Source organism: Pelobates fuscus, chromosome 2 (assembly GCF_036172605.1).
Source record: "Pelobates fuscus isolate aPelFus1 chromosome 2, aPelFus1.pri, whole genome shotgun sequence".
Classification (NCBI taxonomy): Eukaryota; Metazoa; Chordata; class Amphibia; order Anura; family Pelobatidae; genus Pelobates; species Pelobates fuscus.
In genome coordinates this window covers 147,185,133-147,206,329 of record NC_086318.1, presented here as the reverse complement: position 1 = coordinate 147,206,329, position 21,197 = coordinate 147,185,133, and the positions used below count along the sequence as shown (strand labels likewise).

The following is a 21,197-nucleotide window of genomic DNA, read 5'->3' as shown; positions in this document are numbered from 1 at the left end:
TTGCACAGGCTCACTTTTGGTGAATCGAGCTGACTGTGGTTGGTTCTTTCGTGCTCTGTGCAAGGAATAACAAATGTGTTTAAAAAGAAAAACTCCCTTAGAAAATGAGTTCATGATTGGATAAGAATTTAAACTGTGTAGGTCTGGTGAGAGTTAACTGGGAATACTGCATATTATTATTATTATTATTATTATTATAGCGCCAACAAATTCTGCAGCGCTTTATAATGGGTGGACGAACAGACATGTAGTTGTAAACAGACAAGTTAGACACAGGAACAGAGGGGTTGAGGGCACTGCCCAATGAGCTTACATGCTAGAGGGAGTGGGGTAAAGTAACACAAAAGGTAAGGATAGTATTAGACTAATGACCGTTGCAAGAGAGGAATCAGTCGGGAGCTATTAAACGATATGCTTTTATGTAGAAGTGGGTTTTTAATTTTTTTTGAAGGAGTGCAGACTCGGTGATCATCTGACGGAGGAGGGAACTGAGTTCCACAGGAACAGTGCAGCCCTCGAAGTCTTTAAGGCGAGCATCAGAGGTGGGAGTACGGACAGAAAATAGATGTAAGTCTTCAGCAGAGCGTAAGGGCCTAGACGGGACATACTTGTGTATAAGGGGAGCACCAGGAGAGAGCAAAATCTTGTAGACCCATATTGCGGAGGATGAGAAGCTGTTGATGATCAACAGTGTCAAAAGCAGCAGAAAGGTCAAGAAGAATTAGGACAGAGTAGTGGCAGTGGGATTTAGCAGTGAGTAGATCATTGGATACTTTGGTCAGTGCCGTTAAGACAGCACCTTAATTTTTAATATTACTATTTTGATTTCATTCATCTTAGTGGAGTTGTCTGGTTGCACTGTTCCAGTCTCCTTAACCATTGCAATGATGACATTTAGCATCTTCAAATTCCCCACAGCGAAACATTGATTCAATGCTTTCATATGGGGAAGGCCTAATGTGCTCGTTGTGCATGCGCATTCAGTTCCTGTTTGGCACTGACATCAGAGCAGGTGGAGACTGAGCCAGAGGGACTTTACGGTTGGAATAAGGTGACTGTTTTCAAATTTTTTTTTACTGCATTTTGCAGTTAGTAATTTCTACTCACCAAGTACAAATAAAGAAAATAAACTCAAAATAGACTCCCCAATTAGTCTTGATTGTTAAAATAATACATACATTTTAAGAAGTTATAAAACCTATACTACAAGGAGTTAAATGAACAGCATAATGTTAGGAATACAAACATGTATTCCTAACACTACAGTCCTGGAGTAGAGGTTTAGGTGACCGTCCCCTTCTCTGTGCAGTGAAAAGGTATTTGCTGTGAAGGTCTTGCTGTGGCTGGCCTGTCTCCATGTCCGAGATCCTCAATCTTGATCTCGGCTAATCCACTGCTTTCCCATAGGAAAGCAGTGGGGGAGGCTATTGAGCATGCGCCCAAAATGCCTCACTGTGCCAGCCATCATCTGATTATAGAGATGCTTTGAATCAAACCATGACTATGGGGAGTGTTCAGCATGTCATGGAGACTATGAGAAAATAGGTGCTGCACACAGTGCAGCTCTGAGATAGGAGGCACCTCTAATGACTGTTTAAGTGACTGTCACTAGAGGTGTTCAAGGCAGTTATATACACACTGCCTTTGGGTCTGAATAGGCAGTGTTTTTGTTGCTGAGCCTGAATTAAGCTGTAGTGATTCTGGTGACTATAGTATTCATTTAATTACAGTTTTAAATCTAAAATTTAGCAAAACTTAGTGTGCTGAGATAACATCTTTATTAGTCACAGACTCCAAAATCGCTTCACAAAAGCATATATTTGTAGAAAGTACATGCCCCAGGCTATGTAACGAAGAGCATTTTGACACTTCTCATTAAATTAGTTTTTTGTTTCCCCTACCCCACATGTTTTATTTTGGGGAAATTCAGCCAACTGTCCCATTACTGCAAACACCCCGTATTTGTATTCTGCTAATGTTCTTGAGTACAGTAATACCCCATATGCATACCTTTGCTCATAACCCTACCCCCAATCCTATCCCAAATGTCACCCCCTAATCCCACCTCTCAAAAGTTTTCTTGTGCCAATGTCCGTACTGACATGAGCAGAGGGATTTCCCAGCTCATACTGAAAAGGCCTCTGTGGGCCCTCTGTATAGTCTGATTGCAGTATGAGAGTGAGCGCTGACTCTCATGCTCTAGGACACAGAGATCCATGCTGGACTTTGCAAGGGAAAGCAGGCAGACTACCCCAAAGTAGTTTTTTAAAAATTTTATTTTATTCATTTATTTATTTAGTTTTTTTTTTTTTTTACACAGATAATAGACAGATGTATGCTGGGAGGAAGAAATAATATTTTCAAATTTGACGCTGTAGTGGCATTGCAATAACTCGACTACCATTGTACAGTGCTATGGAATTTGCTGGCTCTATATAAATAATAATTGAAAGCACTATGAGAAGCCCTCACCACAAGTGCTCCTCATAGCTCTCCTGTCAATCTGGTGCCACTATTTATGGCCTCAGCTTACAGAGGTAACAGTCAGGTTTCTAAAGAAAGCTGGGAGTCATTGGAACCAGTAGGCATTTAAACCCTGCGGTTACCTTTTACTGCATTTCTAGTTTATTCCTTCACTGAGCATTAAAGTCCTGTATTGCATGACGACATAGACCGTCATGTGGCCATAACTCGTTAAGACCTTCGATGGTTCCCCCCTCCCTCCAACTTTTCCAAAATTCTTGATGTTTGGACTATTTGTGCTGTTAATGCTGCTAATACTTCTTATAGAAAAGCATTTAATTCATTGGTTCCCTGTGAGACTCATTGGCGTGTGCTGGGCATTTCATTTTTTCTCTGTCGGTACTCTGCTCTTTTTTTTTTTTTTTTTGCTCTGCCATGAGAATTGTCCAATAAGCAGGCACTTGACTCTTTAACTCGTATAGTGGAATTTGTGTCTTGGTCTTTTCTTCCCACTTTCTTTAGGAGTGAATTGAAAAATATATTCTTTATCAAAATGAAAATTTTAGGCAATAATGATTGAGTTTTTCATAAAGAATCTTGTTGGCTGCATTGAATTTCCATCACAGTCAAAAGCGGTCGTAAGCCAAAGTGGAGACTGGAGTTAGTCAATAGAGAATCCTGTGATATTCTGTGATTTTCAATAGATCTGTGTTGTACTCTTGCTTATGCGTGAAGGCCCGACACTGTTGCAACTAACAGCAGATGAAGCACAAGGAACTAAAAAAGATGGCCGTGCTCGTGGGATACAGCTTCAGCTTTATTGACTTTAAAGTATATCCCCACACTACCTCACAGCAGGTCTGAATGCCGCAGGTCAGAGGTCGCAAACAATGCCATTTTTTTCAGGTTCTCTATTGACTAAAATTCTCAACCTCTTGGTAAATGACACCTTCTTGCAGTTTATTCTCGCCTATAAAACTGAACCTAACATCCAGCTTGTTAAATAATTTATGGAAAGGTGTTTACGCAGCTCTCTACCTTCCTGAATGAAACAAATCACCAGCAGGTCATGTAGAAACCACCTTTCAATATTTATTAATGTCTCCTAGGAGGTTTTATTAAAAATTGCCCACCAAACCGGTAATTTGCTGACAAACCTGCGCTGTTGTGATTATTGCTTCATGGAAATTGGGTTGTAAATTGCTTGTTTGGACAGTGATTGCAGGCTGGTGCGTGGGATTTCACTTTGCATCCTGCAGAGACGCTCTGCTTTTTTTTTTCTCGCTCACATATAATTTTATGAAACTTACACTGTGCTGGTTTCATTTTTCTGCCTGAGCACTGTAGTTAACCCCATTCTCTGCCACACAGGTCTAACAATCTGTAGCCTTCATGTTACATTATTGTCAACATGTCTCCAGAAGAACTTTTGAAAATTGAAATGGACACAATATTACATTTTAAGCAAACCATACACCAAATCATAATATCACAGAAAATAGTGCAGGATAAATTAAACCAGTTGTAAATACAAAATCATAGGCCTAAAACTTGGGGAAAAACCACACACTGTAAAATACTCTATAAAAAAGCATGGATACATGTTTGGATATACTTTGGTTTCAACTATAAAGGGGGACATCAGGGAGCAGTGTAAGATTTAGGCAGTTTGTAAGTTATTAACTGCATGGTTGTGTTTGGGTGTGAATAGTTTTTTAAACTTTTTTAAAATGTAATTTTAATTGGAGCAACCAAGACATGTCCATATGTGCTTGGTCAAGGGTGAAGGCCTGAGGAGTTTAATAGGAAAATGCCACACTCATTTTAATTCCAGCATTTCATCTATTTTCCCTAATCATACTGCTATGACGTCCCATCTCTAGGCTATGTGATTTCTTATAACTTCTGTGCAAGAGTATATACAGATGCCATACATATGTGCAGCCACAATAACTCATGGAAATCATGTGCCAGATCATAAAAGTTCCATTGTTGCTTTGGATACTTTGCGTATATAGCTTGTTTTTATGGAAGACATTTATTGCTGCCAGGTCGTCTGCTTGTTGTATAGCTTTCTACTGTTGGTGAGTCATTTTATTAAAAAAAATTAAACACTGCTTTTTCAGAGAAAAGGCAGTGTTTACATTGCCCATAACTTTCCTCAGCCACTGGAGGTACGCTCTGCATGGAGATGCTGAACTTTTCTTATAGTGATGCATTGATTCAATGCATCTCTATGAGGAGGTGCTGGTTTGGCCCCTCGGCTGTCCCGCCTCCTTTCCTATTTCAGCCAATCCAATGCTTTCCCCGTGGGAAGCATTGGATTGGCTGAAATCATAAATGCTGATGTCAGCAAGTAGTCTAAGCGGGGCGGGACCAGCACTGGCGAATTTTAACACTATAGGTTCAGGAATACATGTTTGTGTTCCTAACCCTAAAGTAATCCTTTAACACACCTGATGCAGTTTGTGCTTGATTTCTATGAAATTGTTAGATACTTTTTTTCTTTTAGTTAATTCTCGTCACTAAAGCAAACTGAGAAAAGCAAACTAATTTAAGCTGTTAATTTAATTAGCAAGATCCCATAGTGAAATCAATTTAATAATAAGAGACTCTGCACCTAATTTTAACCCCTTAAGGACACATGACATGTGACATATCATGATTCCCTTTTATTCCAGAAGTTTGGTCCTTAAGGGGTTAAAGGAATCTTAAAGGAACACTTTAGGAATACAAAATGCTACTGTGTCCTTCTACCCATTTCTTTAACCCCTTAAGGACCAAACGTCTGGAATAAAAGGGAATCATGACATGTCACACATGTCATGTGTCCTTAAAGGACCACTCTAGGCACCCAGACCACTTCAGCTTAATGAAGTGGTCTGGGTGCCAGGTCCAGCAAGGGTTAACCCATTTTTTTTTTTTATAAACATAGCAGTTTCAGAGAAACTGCTATGTTTATTAATGGGTTAAGCCTTCCCCCAAAGCCTCTAGCGGCTGTCTCATTGAAAATCACAGTGAGAGCACGCAAGCGTCCATAGGAAAGCATTGTAAATGCTTTCCTATGCGACCGGCTGAATGCGCGCGCAGCTCTTGCCACGCGTGCGCATTCAGCCGACGGGGCGGAACGGAGGAGAATCGGAGGCAGAGATCTCCCCGCCCAGCGCTGGAAAAAGGTAAGTTTTTACCCCTTTCCCCTTTCCAGAGCCGGGCGGGAGGGGGTCCCTGAGGGTGGGGGCACCCTCAGGGCACTCTAGTGCCAGGAAAACGAGTGTTTTCCTGGCACTAGAGTGGTCCTTTAAGGGGTTAATGGGTAAAAAAAATAACTGTTTCCATCGCCGAGTGACCTTTGACTCCTCCTCCAGCAATGTCATGTGCATTATACTTTCCACATGGGAAAGCATTGGATTACTCTGGTTTAACCCAGTATGAAACGTATAATATTTAATATGATTAAAATTAATTTGCTGGCGATCTATGGGTCTAGATCTCCTAATTTACCTGCAGGCAAAATGTTTTCCACTTAATTTGAAATGGCTGAAACACTAAAAAAAAACTGCATATTATTGATATCTTGGGCTATCAAAATGCAAACAATAGACAGAGATTATTCCCGATAATAAAATGATGGTCATTCATATCAAAGACTGCAAAAATGTTCCCCGTTAGAAGTGTTTAAAGTACTCTATTCAACGCATCAGCTGTTTTTTTAGGAAATTGGGTGGCTTCCTACAGGAACACCCTGGTGCTTCTCCCTGCAAAAAGATCACTTACAAAGCCAATGTTCTCAAATGCAGTGATTCTGCGACATCAACTTCTAAAATGTACTTTTTAAACAAATGGGTTGGTTGAGCAGGAAGCTCCCTATAACCAGACTCCCACACCAAAGGAAGCATTATATTATCATTTATTTATATAATGAAGGCAAATTCTTTAGCACTAGCTATAGTAGGTAAATGGTGAGATGGAACTTAACTTTTATAAGCAAACCCTGAAGTTCATTTTAATTTCTGAGATCCTGTCTGTAGGCTGACAATCTATATTCTGGTTTGTGAATGAAGGATGTTAAAGATGTGTATAAATGGCCTTTGTATTACATCCATCCTTTACATCTTTGTTAATAGCATGTCAGGAATAACTTGTTTAAGTGCTAAAACATGTTCAGCTCACTGTTAATGGTAGAGGGAATGACGTAGCATCTGTTTCTGTCCGTTAAAAGTAGCACTGCTTAACCTGCTGTGGACTGTTTTCGCCTTGTTCTATGTCTGTCATTCCACCCCTTTCATTGAGGATGCTGATAAGAGACCTCTTACATAGTTGCCGAGACATTTTTGAGACATTTCTATAAATGTCAGAGATTTAAATGTGCGATAAGGCCACACCTTATGTATATACTTATTCTAAATGCAGTATTCTCTTGTAAGTAATTCATTTCCATTGCTTGAAGGACTTTAACCTTTTAAGTGATATAATTCTAAGAATCGGCTAACCACTGGTATTCTGTTGAGCCATTTGTATTCTTCTGAATATAATTTATATTGGGTAGCTTTACTGTGTTTTTATTTATCTATTTTTGTGTGTATTTTTCATTCATCCTTTGCAGATAGTGTAGTAGTTCTGAAGACTTAGAAATGATGTGGTATCACTTATCTTGCATTTTGCTACTCCCTGCTCTAGCTACTCCCTAGAAAAATGCGGTTCTCAGAATATTGGAAAACTGCTTTGAATTCCTAAAGACTGGAGATTAAGCATATCGGGATTTGATTGGTCAACTCAAGGGGCAAATGGTTTACTGACCGTTTTACAGAGTCTCGTAAGGCATCCTTTCTGGATGCAGTATGCCCGTAGGCTCTGTTGAGCCTGTGATAGCGCCACATTACCTTGTTCTAGTAAATGCAATGAAAGTATTTGTACATGGGTGAGGTGTGCAGCACAAGTTAAGTAAATCACACTAGTTCTTCACTTATGAGTGTCATTACCATCTTTCTACGATACTCTGTGCACATGCTACAGCAGTATTACAGCAGGGCTCAGCCTTGCATTCAATGTAAACGTGGAGCCCCTCCAAATATTTGTTTTCCTTAAAAATAATAATAAAATAAAGACAAGCTATAGCTTTTAGATAACTACTATAGTTTACATGACATGTATAGAATATAGTGTAGAGATGTATGAATGTTATAAATAATTAAAATGTTGGCTACTATAACATTTTATTTGCGCTTGCTTAGGTTCAAGTTAAAGTATAATTTTAAATTAGAACATGCACAGTGTTAAAATAGCAGACTGAAAAAATAACGTGTAATCTTTTGCTTTAAAATGTTTATTTTTTAGGCAGTCTTTTTTGAGCAAGTAAAATGCAATATTTAATGTGTTTTGTTTGTAGTGTTTGTGCAACCCCACTAACAAAACACACAATACATTAATTACATACCTCTGCTCTCCAATGCTATGTGAGGAATTTCAGGGACCATGATCAGAGCCCAGTCTCCTGGGGTTAATGATACACACACATTGGAATTCCGTCTCCAAAGGTTTTTTTTTTTTTTTTTTTTCTCTCTCTCCATTTTTCTTCCCAAAGTACCAAAACGGGGAAAACTTAGAGAAGGGTGATATTTGACAGACTTGTTGGTCATGTTTTCCATATTTGGAAATGTTTACCCAAAGCACTGATCTATTGAAAGAGGAGGGGAGGTGAGTCAGGGTTTGGAAGCAGGATATGAGTGCCTCAGTAGATGTGACATCCCCCCTCCCTATGTCTTTTTTGAAGCTTGCTTTCTGCTCTCTTGCAGGTTCAGTTCCCCCTGTGATTTTTGGATCCCCTTTACACTCAGTGTGCAGTGGCTGGACCAAGTGAAAAGCAGAGGTGAGTGACTGTAAGGACAGTGTCTTAGAGGGATGCAGGTTGGATTCCAATCAGAACTGAGCATGGGAACCATATACTGCATTGAAAGTTCATTCATGTGTACGTCAGCATTGTTTGAAGCTTGTCTTAAACTTTCTTTGTTTATTTTAGAACCAATTAAATTTGCATGTAAAACTTATGTATTTTCAACTGTTAGAACATAAAGTTGTGAGTAAAGTCTCAAGAGCATTATCTATTCATGAAGTTTTACGTATGGATGCTGGCAGCCATTTTTATTTCCCAGTGGATATTTAAGTATGTCTGGATTCAGGGCGCTTGTGGATAATACATAAAATTCATTAATGTATTAATCTTATAAAATATATGGACAAATGTTGATTGGTTTTATTTTTTTAGTTTTGTTATTACTTCCTGTATATTTGGGCTGGACCACCTATATAACATAATTTGAAGTCATTTTCACTTTGTTGTAGTCCAATGTTTATGTGTGTTTTTTTTTATTTTATTTTTTAACATTTTTTAAAACTTTTTTACATTTTACTGTTTTTTTTATTTTTTTTTTTGTATTTTTATACAAGGCTTAGAATTAATGTAATTAAATGAATGTCTTTAAGCGGTCTTCAGATTTTAGACTTTGGGTCATTTGATACTGTTTATAAGTAAAAGTAAACCTGAAAGTAGTTAAGAGCTCTTGACTTTTTTTGGTCCAGATATAACAACTGTGTCATAACATAGTTATGTTATATTCTAACAGATCCTGTGTAATTCTTACACTATTTTTAAGGAACCTTAAATCTGACTATATTGATATTGTTCTATATACCTATCAATTTGTAGCTGACCTCTGGTCTAATATGTAGTAGAATACTAAAACTCTCATGACACCCAAGCATATTGAATGCTTTTAAGCAGGCTTCTCTAAACCCCGGCCCTCCAGATGTTGCTGAACTACAACTCCCATGATTCTATGAATAAAATAGCCTGAGACTCATGGGAGTTATAGTTCAGCAACGTTTGGGGAAGCCTGCTTTAAAGGAACACTATAGGATCAGGAACACAAACATGTATTCCTGACCCTATAGTGTTAAAATCGCAATTTAGGTCCCTTGCCGCCACCCCCTCCCCTTACCTCATTAGAAAGTGATAACTTACCTTACATATTGTGTAATTGTCTTAGAGAAATTTTCAATTTCGGCTATTTTTTTACCTTAATGCAAAGTACATTACAAAGGAATGCAAAGTACATTACAAATGTCGGGCTTAAATAGCCAAACTAAAATGTAGTAGAGTTTGGAATTGGCTGTTTTGGCTTAAATTTGTAACTGTATTATTAATTACTGCCCGTTGGCACATAAATTTAAACCAATTAGAGGTGGGAGTACGGACAGAGGATATACGTAGTTCTTTGGCAGATCGTAGGGGCATTGACGGGGACACCCTTGTGTGTTAGGGTGGATAGGTAGGTTGGAGCAGCATTATGTAGAGACTTGTAAGCAAGCACTAGAATGTTAAATTGAGCCCTATATCTAACTGGAAACCAATGCAAGGACTGACAGAGCGGGGAGGCGTGGGAGGTGAGAGTGGACAGGAAAATGAGCCTCGCCGCCACATTCATTACAGATTGCAGCGGTGCAATCTAAGAACATGTATGACTAATGAAAAAGGTATTGCAGTAGTCAAAGCGAGAGAGAACAAGAGCATGGACCAGCACCGTAGCCACATCCAGGGTTAAATAGGCGCGGATGCACGCTATGTTTTTGAGATGGAAGCGACAGGATTTGGCGATTTGATTGGATATGAGGGATGAAGGAGAGGTTAGAGTTCAAAAAGAACACCCAGGCAGTCAGCCTTCGAAGTAGAGATGATGGTAGCGCCGTTGATTTGGACAGAATATTTGATAGAGCCCTTACCTCAACATTTGAGGAGAGTGATTTAGGGGTGATTATTTCTGATGACTTAAAGGGAGACACACGGGAGTAGTAACACTTGAGGGAGGAAAGACCAGAAGTTCTGTTTTGGCCAGGTTGAGTTTAACGAAGTGAGCAGCCATCCAGTTGGAAATTGAAGAGAGGCAGTCAGACAAGAGTCAAGATGGGCGAAGAGAGAACGGGTAGATTTGAGTGTCATCCACATAGAAATGATAACGGAAGCCAAAGGAGCTAATTAGTTTACCATGGGAGGCAGTATAGTTGGAGAACAGTAGGGGACCAAGGACAGAAGTTTGAGGGGCGCCGAAAGAGATTGGTTGGGGGGGAAGAGGCAGTCAGAGAAAGAAACACTGAAAGAGCGCTGGGAGAGGTAGGAGGAGCACCAGGAGAGAGCAGTATCCCGTAGATCAAAATTACGGAGAATGCGAAGAAACTGTTGATCAACAGTGTTAAAGGCAGCAGAAAGATCAAGGAGAATAAGGATAGAGTAATGGGCATGAGATTTAGCAGCAATTAAATCGTTGGATACTTTGGTCACAGCCGTTTTGACAGACTTGGAGGCAAATGGCAGTAGCGAGAGAGGGCAGTAGTTGGATGGGGAGTTGGGGGTCAAGGTTGGGCTTTTTTTAGAATCTGGGTTACAGTTGCATGTTTGAAGGGTGAGGGAAATGTGCTAGAGGAAAGGGAGAGGTTGAAAATTTTAGTGAGAGGGAGACAAAGTGCGGATGAGATACAAAGGAATAGGATCGAGGGAACAGGTGGTGGGGCAGGTGGACCAGAGCAGAAACTACTTCTGCTGTAGTAGGTGCGAATGAGTGTAGAATGGTGGAGGGAGTGGGGTTGGTTGATGTATTGGTAGGGGAAGGAGAGAAATTAGCGATCTCTTCTCTGATTGTAGAGCTCTTCTCGGTGAAGTGTGATGCAAAGTTTGTGGCGGACAAGGTGGTAGAAGGAGGCGGAGTGAAAGGGCGAAGAAGAGCATCAAAATTGTGAAATAGGTGTTTGGGTTGATGAGACAGGGTGTTTAAAGTAATTTTACTTTTGCAGCGGAAAGAGCCAGGCTGTAGGAGTGCAGCATAAATTTATAGTGGAGGAAGTCAGATGCAAAGTGAGACTTTCTCCAGCAGCTTTAAGCATTTCTAGAACATTTTTGGAGGTAACGGATCAGCTTGGTGTGCCAGGGTTGTAATTGGGGGCGCTTGCTGCGTTTAATTGTAGGAGATCTATAACAGGGTTGATGTTCCAGGAGGGATAAGCCAAATGGCAAATGATTTAGGTAAACTAAAATATTGGTCAGGGTTGTTGCAACTGACATTTAATGTGGATAAGTGCAAGATAATGCATCTTGGACATAAAAACCCAAGGACAGAGGACATAATATTTGATAGAGCCCTTACCTCAACATCTGAGGAAAGGGATTTAGGAGTGATTATTTCTGATGACTTAAAGGCAGGCAGACAATGTAATAGAGCAGCAGGAAATGCTAGCAGAATGCTTGGTTGTATAGGGAGAGCTATTAGCCGTAGAAAGAGGGAAGTGGCAATCCATTGTACAGAACACTGGTGAGACCTCACTTGGAGTATTATACGCAGTACTGGAGACTGTATCTCCAAAAGGATATTGATTCTCTAGAGCGAGTTCAGAGAAGGGCTACTAAACTGGTTCATGGATTGCAGGATAAAACTTACCAGGAAAGGTTAAAGGATCTTAACATGTATAGCTTGGAGGAAAGACGAGACAGGGGGCATATGATAGAAACATTTAAATACATAAAGGGAATCAGTACAGTAAAGGAGGAGACTATATTTAAAAGAAGAAAAACTACCACAACAAGAGGACATGGTCTTAAATTAGAGAGCAAAGGTTTAAAATTAATACCAGGAAGTATTCCTTTACTGAGAGGGTAGTGGATGCATGGAATAGCCTTCCAGCTGAAGTGGTAGAGGTTAACACAGTAAAGGAGTTTAAGCATGCGTGGGATAGGCATAAGGCTATCCTAACTATAAGATAAGGCCAGGGACTAATGAAAGCATTTAGAAAACTGGGCAGACTAGATGGGCGAATGGTTATCTGCCGTCACATTCCATGTTTCTATCTTGTCTACAGTGGTTGTCTTTACACATTTAGATATGTTAAACGAACGCTGTAGTGTTAGCAATCTAAACATGTATTCCTCAAGTTGTAGTGTTCTTCTCCCAATTTCGATTCAGGGCCCCTTAAATTGAACATAAAAAAAAAAAAAAATTACTTACTCTTTTTCCATCAATGAGACACACTGTGTATGAGCCATCTCCGTGTATTTACATATCCGTAAAAACTTCCTTTTTAATTAATCTCCTGACTTACCCTTACAGTAAATAATTACTAGTAAATTAAACTATTGAAATCATATAAGCTTATTCACTGCATAACAGATTTTTATCAGCAAGTTTAATATTCAGATTATCTTTCCACTCTTACTGCAGTTTTTTTTTTGTTTTGCCATGGAAAGGCTTACCAAATTTAAAATATTTCCTTGTTCAAACTTCCTGTTCTGCAAATACAATTTTAAATTTGGAAGATCATATCAGATTTGACTACAAATTCTAAGATTTAAAGAAACCTGAACTACTTTCTTTCATTATATGTATATTAATGAAAGACTGACTAACGCAAATGAACTCTCATGATAATATGTCTTGCACATGTTGGTATCAGCAGAGGATTCTCAACATACGCACATTGGGCATCTTGAGGAAATGGCTGCACCAATAAATTATACTGTTGTAATCAAATTATTCAACCCCCATTGAAATTAAGATTTATTGTCAAAATTTACAATACATCTGCTGTTTGCAGTGAACAAATAAAACAAAACCAATTTGAAATTGCTCAACACAACGAATGCTTGAAAGTGGTTTTAATGCAAATTAAAATGCAACTTATATTGACTTCTCCAGTCTCAACATTATTCAACCCCTTAAATAGAATCCCCCACAACAGCACAAATATGCAAAACAGGTGTTGTCTCAAGCACACCTGATGCAACTAATCAAGGGCTTTATTAGTTGCACCAGATATGCTTGAGCTAGAACAGTTAAAATACCTGAACTTGCTAGGGGTTTGTTTAGTGTCACGTTTGGCTGCATGTTAAAAGAATGGACTGCAAAGTTTAGAGAAGAGATCATCACCCTTCACTAACAAGTAACATAATACAAAAAGAAGGCAAATGCACTGAATGAAGTTGCAGGAACTGTGGTTTTACTACCTGGATGGGGGAGAAAAAGAGAAGGCAGCTTGTGAAAAACCATTGGGTGACTGCAGAAGACATGCATTAAGACTTGGAGGCAACTGGCACTGAGGTTTCAGTGAGCACAGTAAGGCAGATACTAAACACAGAAAGTTTCCATGCCAGAACTCAAAGATGTACACCACTACTGACCAAAAAACAAAAGAAACATCAGCTTCAATATGCTCATATCATTCAGTCATTCAAATAAGCCACAGAAGTTTTGGGATTCTTTTCTGTGGAGTGATGACACAAAACTGGAACTGGCCCAGTGGATCAGCACTGTCTGTTCTTTTCAGTGTATTCTTTATTCTTCTTCCTCCACTTTACCTACCGTTGAGCATGGTGGGGACTTGGTGATGCTGTGGGGCTGCTTTGCATACTCTGGCACTCGAAACTTGCAGCGTGTGGAAGGCAAAATGGATTAATTGAAATATCAGGAAATCCTAGAAGAAAATGTCATGCTGTCTGTGAGGCGTCATTGGTCCTTCCAACAAGACAATGATCCCAAGAGTACCTCCGATTCCACCAAGGCTTGGCTGCAGAATTAATCCTGGAAAGTTCTACAGTGGCCATCAGTCACCTGACTTGATCCCCATAGAAAATCTCTTGTGGGATTTGTATAAGGGGGTTGCAGCATGCAAAACTAAGAATATTACTGAACTGGAGGACATTTCTCAGGAGCATTGTGCAAGATTCCTCAGGAACGCTGTCAAAAGCTGATGTCTGGCTAAGCATCTAGTTTATAGTAGGTCATAACAGCAAAAGGGTGCTCTACTAAGTACTAAAGATACTTGCCATGAAGGGGTTGCATAATTTTGAGACTGAAGAAGTCATAAGTTGTGTTTTTAAGTTGAATTTGGGGAAACCACTTGAAGCATTCATTGTGTGGAGCTATTTCAATTGCTTTTATTTAATTTGTTCATTTCAAACCGCTGAAAGTCTGTAAATTATGACAAATTAGATTTTTAATGGGGATTAAAGAATTTCAATTACAGCTGTTAGTTGTATGTAGGTGTTTTTCTTCCTGCTTCTGCACCAAACAAAAAAGCAATTGTTTTCTCAAGAAAACATAAAAAGGCAATGGTTCGATGAAATTGTTCTTAAGAAAAATTCCTTCCACATTAGACAATTAACAGTTTATATAAGGTTTGCTAAGCTAGCATTCTTTCATATATTAACAAGCTAAAGTTTTTTTTGTATTCCTTTTTTCCTTTCTTTTGGGGTCTGCGTATATTTCATTGGATGGACCTGCTAAGCAGTGACTGTAATTGTTACTTTGCTGTCATAATCAATTTTGAGCACGCATAGAGCTCTCTCCCTCTGCTGGTGGATTGCCTTACAAAACATGTTAAAATGTTGAGTGACAAATGTAAAGATTGGCACCCTGACATTCTACCCATACTCTTTTTTTTTTTTTTTTTTTTTTTTTTTTTTTTTTTCCAAAAAAAAAATTCTAATATTTGAATTAAACACAGAAATTAGTCCTGCTTTACAAACTCCTATCAGACTTGGGAAGCAACAATGGCTATAATGTGTATAAACAATACAAAAGCACTATCCCGGTTCCCATTTTTCTGTTTTTAAATAACGTCTACGTAAGTCTTGTTGTAACAATGTAACATAGCTGTGTAAAACAAAGGCAATACAAACACAGAAATTAGCCCTGCACTCCAGTTCTCACTACTCTTGACTGGCAGTAGTGGCTATAGTACTTCTCAGCCCAAATGCATAAACATTACAAAATGATTTAAATTTGCACATTTTCTTCAGACCGTGACTTTGCTCTGCCCTTTTATCAACCTCAAGGAGGCAAAGGGAATCCCATGTTTTTCCTTTTCTGCTGTCAAACCGCACTTGCAGTTCTAAATATGTTCCGCTTCATCTTTAAATATTTACATGATTTTAAAATGGACTTATTATTCATATAGATGGTCTTCCCTTAACATAAGTAAGATAATACACTTCATTCATTGTGCTTTAGAGAGAAACGGCAGATGTTTATATTAATTTAGTGTGCCTTCCTGAAGTTTCTTTCCTGTAGTTTATTTCATTTGTGTGTTTCCACAATGCATAGTGTGCAGTCACTCATTTATTACGGGACGGCGATGATGCTCAGACTCCCGTTGCACTGTCTCAAAGTATTTTTTCTTTTTTTTTGTATGTTGAAGAATGCAGTCTGTGGAGTGCTACTGGTGCATTTTTGAGGTGTTAAGATCTGTATTCCTAACCCTTTACGGTCTCTGTCCCTCGTAATAGAATTCCCATAAAAATTAGAAAATCAAGCTTTTTACCTAGTGGTGAGACTCCTTTGACGGTGCTTACCTTTCCACTTCCCACTTCATCATGGTCCATTCTAGTGCTCTTCATAGAGGATCCGACGCATGCGCATCCAAGCTTCCCCTTAAGGAAAGCATTGAATCAATGCCCTTCTATGGGAGCTTACCTCTCGTGACCAAATTTTATTTGGTCAGTTCAGCAGAAGTGCCTTTTTTTCTGTCAGTGTAACAGTCACCTGGGGTGTGTTAGCACTTCAAGCAAAACATTGCGATTTCAAAATGGCAAGGTTTTAACTTGAATTGCTAAATTAACAGGACCACTGCACCCAGGTTTCATTTAGATGAAGTGGCCTTGGTGTCTTTACTAGTACTTTTGATTACAGTTCTTGAACAGTCTATCTGTGATCTAGGTAGATTTGGATGTCTAAACAATGGAATTTATTTGATTTGTTCTGGTATTAAAGCAACACGATGGTCAGCAGAGCCACTACAGCTTAATGTAGTGGTGCTTGTGTCTCTAGCATGTCCCTACAGGTTGAGCTATGAAAAAGCAGTGTTTTTTTTGTTTGTTTTTTCCTGAGTGACTTTCACTAGAGGTGTTACTAGACTGCTGCCTTTTCAGATGGCCAATAGAGGTACTTCTTATTCCAGTGCTGCACTGTATGCTCTGCATGGAGGCGCTAAACATTCCCTGTAGAAATGCATTGATTTTAATGCACCTCAATGACTAGATGCTGATTGGCACAGTGAGGCATTTTACCTATACCTTTTACCATTCACAATAGCCTCTCAATGCTTTTCTATGTTCTTAGTCATGGAGGTGGGGCTAGCTGTGACGAGACTGGCGCAGCAAAAAAGAAAAGGTAAAAAAATATATGACGACTCCATTTTCGGACCGGGGACCTGTATATTCCAACAGTTTGTATTTCTAACACTATTGTGTCCTTTTAACATGTTCCATTTTCAAAGATCAGTTCACTCAATAGCATAGTTTTTTGTAACCACCTTATGATTCATATTTTGTTCCCTACTTGAGATCAAAGTGTAAACTAAAATTGTAAGGAGCAGGGCATAACACATTTTGCTTTAAATCTATGTGCATGAGCTTGCTAAAAAAAAAAAGTCAGGAGACAGTCAGTTTTTGTTTAGTTTTTTTCTTAATTTAAGATTTGTTTTTAGTGACAAAAATATTTTTTTTTTAAAGTGACAGCTTAATGAAGTGGATCCGGTGTCTATAGTCTTTGCCTGCAGGCTTTTCATTGTAAACACGACCTTTTCTGAGAAAATGAAGTTTTTAGTTTGCTGCATAGTTACACCTCTAGTGACCATCACTTTGGCAGCCACTAGAGGTACTCCTTAGTCCAGTGCGGCACAGTATGCAGCCCCTACATTCAGCATCTCAATGACCTGTTTGGAGGTGCTGAATGTTCGCCATAGAGATGCTGACTGGCACAGCGTGGCATTTTACAATAGCTACGGGACAGCATTGAATTGGCTGAGATCATTAAGATTGATTTTATCTCACCCATAGAGGCAAGGTCAGCCGCTGTGAGACCCTCAAAACGTGGTAAAACAGGTGAATAAAAAGCACCCTTTCCATGTAATCAGAGGGCGTCTGGTAACCTAGACAGACACTGACCGACAGACACACAAACTGCTACTGACACACTTGCAGACATTTTCTCACAAACTAAAATAATAATTTGTGACTATAAGTCCACCCAACCTCCCTACCTGTGGGAGACCTGGAGTTCAGTGGGGTCTTCTCTGATGACTATCCTGCTCTTCTTATTCTGCTCTTACAGCTTCCTTGCTGCCCTCCTCCACGCTTCCCTGAGCTGGGAGCCTGCATTCTACCCCATCCACCCGCCCTGGAGGGAACAGGTTCAAATCCCAGGAGCCAGGACAGAATACTTAGTTGTTATGGCAACCTGGTGTCTGGGATTTATCGAGCCTTAGTATGGACAAAAAGGTTGCAGTATATTTATATATAACAGACAATAATGTCAGGGAAATGTATGACTACAACATAACAATGTATACAGCTTGAATACACTAGTGTCCTTAGTTGGCACAGTATACTAATAGTGCCTCATAAATGTCCCTTTTTAGTAGGGACTTGTTCCTGTTTTCTATCCTAATGTCCCTCTTTTCTATGAACTCCATACTATTGTGTGTCTAAATGTATAACAAGCTCCAAATTAGTAATACTCAAACCTAGAAAAGCTACAATTTCTGGGGAAATTGTGTGAAGTGTTCTTGACTCCATCAGTAGTCTACAACTGGAGTGGGCGGAGTAACTAGGTGGAGTGGCTTGAGTAACTGTTGTGTGGTTGGAGTGGCTGGAGTAACTGTGGAAAGGTTGGAGTGTGGTTCACTCACTCTACAGCAAGGGCAGAGAAGAGCTTTCAAATCTTTCAAATCCCTCGAACATTCCACCAACTACCAACAGGAACTAATAGATTTCAAATAGGGCAGAGAAGAGCGGTTATAAACAAACTTCTCCAAATTACTCAATAATAATAATAATAATAATATATATGTGAGATAATAGTAAGTGGTCTTGCCATGTAGGGATATAAATGTACCAATTTATATCAAAACGTTCAGCTATCCTTGCTGTCACTGTGATGTTTTGTACAAGTCAGTCAATTCCTGTATAACGAAGTACTCACTTTATTAATACATGTATAACAGCATCTTCATACTGCAGCCTTGTTACACTGGGTTTCTTTTTTTTTTTTTTTTTTTTTTTTAATTCTTTATTTTTGAAGCGCAATGCCAGATACAGTGTGCAATTATGACAGTTAACAGTTTACAGGAGTTGATGCAATGACATAATGGTAAAGAGGATTTGTTGCGCTTTTTTTTTTTTTTTTTTAAACATAAGAAATAAACAGGTTTATCGGGGAACCCAACATGCCATCTAGACAAGGTTTAGTCTATGCAAGGTAGCGTTCCTATGATATGGTTAACTAGGGTTGCGTACAATTAGTTGACATACAAATGAAATAAAGGAACACAATCCAGGTTGGAAAACACGTTATGGCATTGGATAAACTAGCTGTGAGCCTAAAAATGAAACAGATTATGCATGTGTTAACTAGACTACTTGCTGGTAGCATCTATGAATCATAGCTTTTTTAGGGACTATGAGTAGATAGTGGGTCGATTAGTAGATTATGAGAAGGTAGTGTAAATCATCCAGCCTATATTGTTACAGGTGGGCATTATGCACAATTTTAAATTTTATGATACACTATGATAGATTATCTCACCCTGTAAATCTACGTAATAGGGTAAAGGATACGCTCAGTGCCTTAAGAAAGCCAAGAAGTAATGCAGGTTGACCCTCGCTGGATACAAACTAATAACGAGTAACACATTCGTTTAACTTTGATAACAGGCAGAGTATCACATTTGCTGTGTTTTGTTAGGGATTAAACATACCGCTACAGAACCTGATGTGAGGCGGTCCTGTGTGTGTCTGACATGTAGCTAGCCCGTTACGTTCACTGGTAAATTAATAAAAAATAAGAACAATAATACACATAGATAAGTAATATAAAGTGAAGTCTAAATTAGACGTAGTGTGCATATTCGCTGATCTATTGACATCATAGATTATACATGTGTAAATATTCAAGTGGGTACCACAGGCTAGTGCTAAAAACTGACCAACTTTAAACTACTGGTTATAGTAACTCACACGTTGATCGGTTCTAAGCTGAAGCATTAGGATCTATAAAACACATTAAATGCAGGCTGGGTGATAATATCTACAGAAATACAGCAGTGCTCTTGTGGTGTACAGGCTTTAGATGTGGAGCATACAGTGGGATAGGAACAGAAGGATATTGGAAAGAGGAGGAAGAAGAGAACAGAGGAATGCAAAAAGGAGACACCTGGTCAACTTATGGTAACAGGGCAAACTGGGTGTTCATGTTATAGTGTCTGGTCTTCTCCAGCGCTCGGGCAGAATTGTGGCTATAGTCCACTGTGTAGTCCTGAGTCAACCGACGCCAGCTCTGCACTTGGTATGCGTGTTGGCCTCTCGAGCCTCGCGGCTGGATCGGTGGTGCAATTTGTGTGAGTCCAGTAAGTCGCCAGGCACAGCCTTAACCTTGCAACACGGAGGGGCTGCCCCCGGTACCTTCGATGCTGTAAAAGTCCCACTGTTAGCCAGCCGTGGTGCCCTCCTGTGTGTCGTCCTGTGTGGTTTGGGCTGAGTGCCACTGGGCTGTGAGTGTTCCCTCTGGTTCTTTTCCCGCTGTCGCAGTGTCCCAGCCTCAGCCAAATGGCAGCGGGGGGATGTCGCTGCTTTGGTGCGTTTCTTAATGTGTAGTCTTGGGGCCTCTCCGCCTGTGAGCTTGGTGGCTGGATGTCCCGGTGCCGTCGTCTGGCCTCCCCTCCACTTGAGGACATGTGCACCCACCAGGGCTGTCCCATGTTTCGCGGCCGGAGGATTTGCTTTGCGACGTTGCCGGCCTGATGTCTCGCCTGTTGGCGGGAGTTGAGCGCTCGGTGGCCGCTGTCGTGGAGTGCCATATGTCGGCCTATGCGTGATGGGAGCCTGTAACACCTGGTTCAGCTTTGCCCAGAAGTCCGCAAAAGCCTTGTCAATCCCGGTCGCTGGTGAGTTTTGGATTGCAGTTGTATTATGCGTTGCACACGTGGCGCCCGCCATGTTGAATATGTCGTTGTTTCCCGCTTGTAGAGGCCGCCTCGAGGCGAGGCTGATCACCGCTGGGTTGCCTCTGGGACCGGGATATCCCCCGCCGGTCCATAGGGGGGGGGTTACGGGGCCCTGGGTGGTGTCGTCCGCTGCTTTCTAGGAGATCCCCAATGCGATTTCGGCCGCTTCTCCTTGGTTCATCAGGCCGCAGGGCAGACATCTTACTCTCCGGGGTACCAGTCGCTTAGGATTCAGAATGTCTGCAGAAGCTAGGCCCCTTTACCGTTTGTGGGGGTAAGCTGCCTTATTGCTTAGTTTTCCGTTCGATTTTGGGCTGAAATCCACAGCTTATTGCTTAAAATGCAGGAGCTCCTGCGAGACACGTCTGCCCGGCATGGCAGTCAGGCCCCGCCCCGTTACACTGGGTTTCAGATCCCTCTAACATTCCACCAACTGCCAAAAGGAACTAATAGATTTCAAATAGGGCAGAAAAGAGCGGTTAAAAACAAACTGCTCCAAATTGCTCACTTCCCATCTTCAAATCCTACAGCGAAGAGCTTTATATTGTGAGAATCACAAGACCCAGACCTACATTTTGATGCATAGTATGTCTCTGTGCCTTCATTTTTAATATTTCAGTCACAGTTTAGAAATTGCCCTTCAAATTTGAGGTGGCTAGAGTGGAGTTTCAATGAATGTCAATGGACGGCATGAGTTG

At 40.1% G+C, this 21,197-nt stretch overlaps 1 protein-coding gene across 5 annotated transcripts in view; it reads left to right on the top strand.

Moving 5' to 3' along the window:
- LPP (LIM domain containing preferred translocation partner in lipoma) overlaps nt 1–21,197 on the top strand; it is a 317,702-nt gene that overhangs the window by 14,289 nt on the left and 282,216 nt on the right. For 2 of the 5 annotated variants that reach the window (XM_063442805.1, XM_063442803.1), the window contains exon 1: nt 8,234–8,329. Coding sequence is in view for 1 of the 5 variants with exons in the window: in XM_063442806.1 (XP_063298876.1) it covers nt 8,117–8,157; nt 8,256–8,329 (115 nt within the window). In the remaining 4 variants the exon portion in view is untranslated. Of the gene's footprint in view, nt 1–8,101; nt 8,158–8,233; nt 8,330–21,197 lie in introns of those variants that run through there. The other 3 variants (XM_063442806.1, XM_063442809.1, XM_063442804.1) reach the window with 3 other exon arrangements.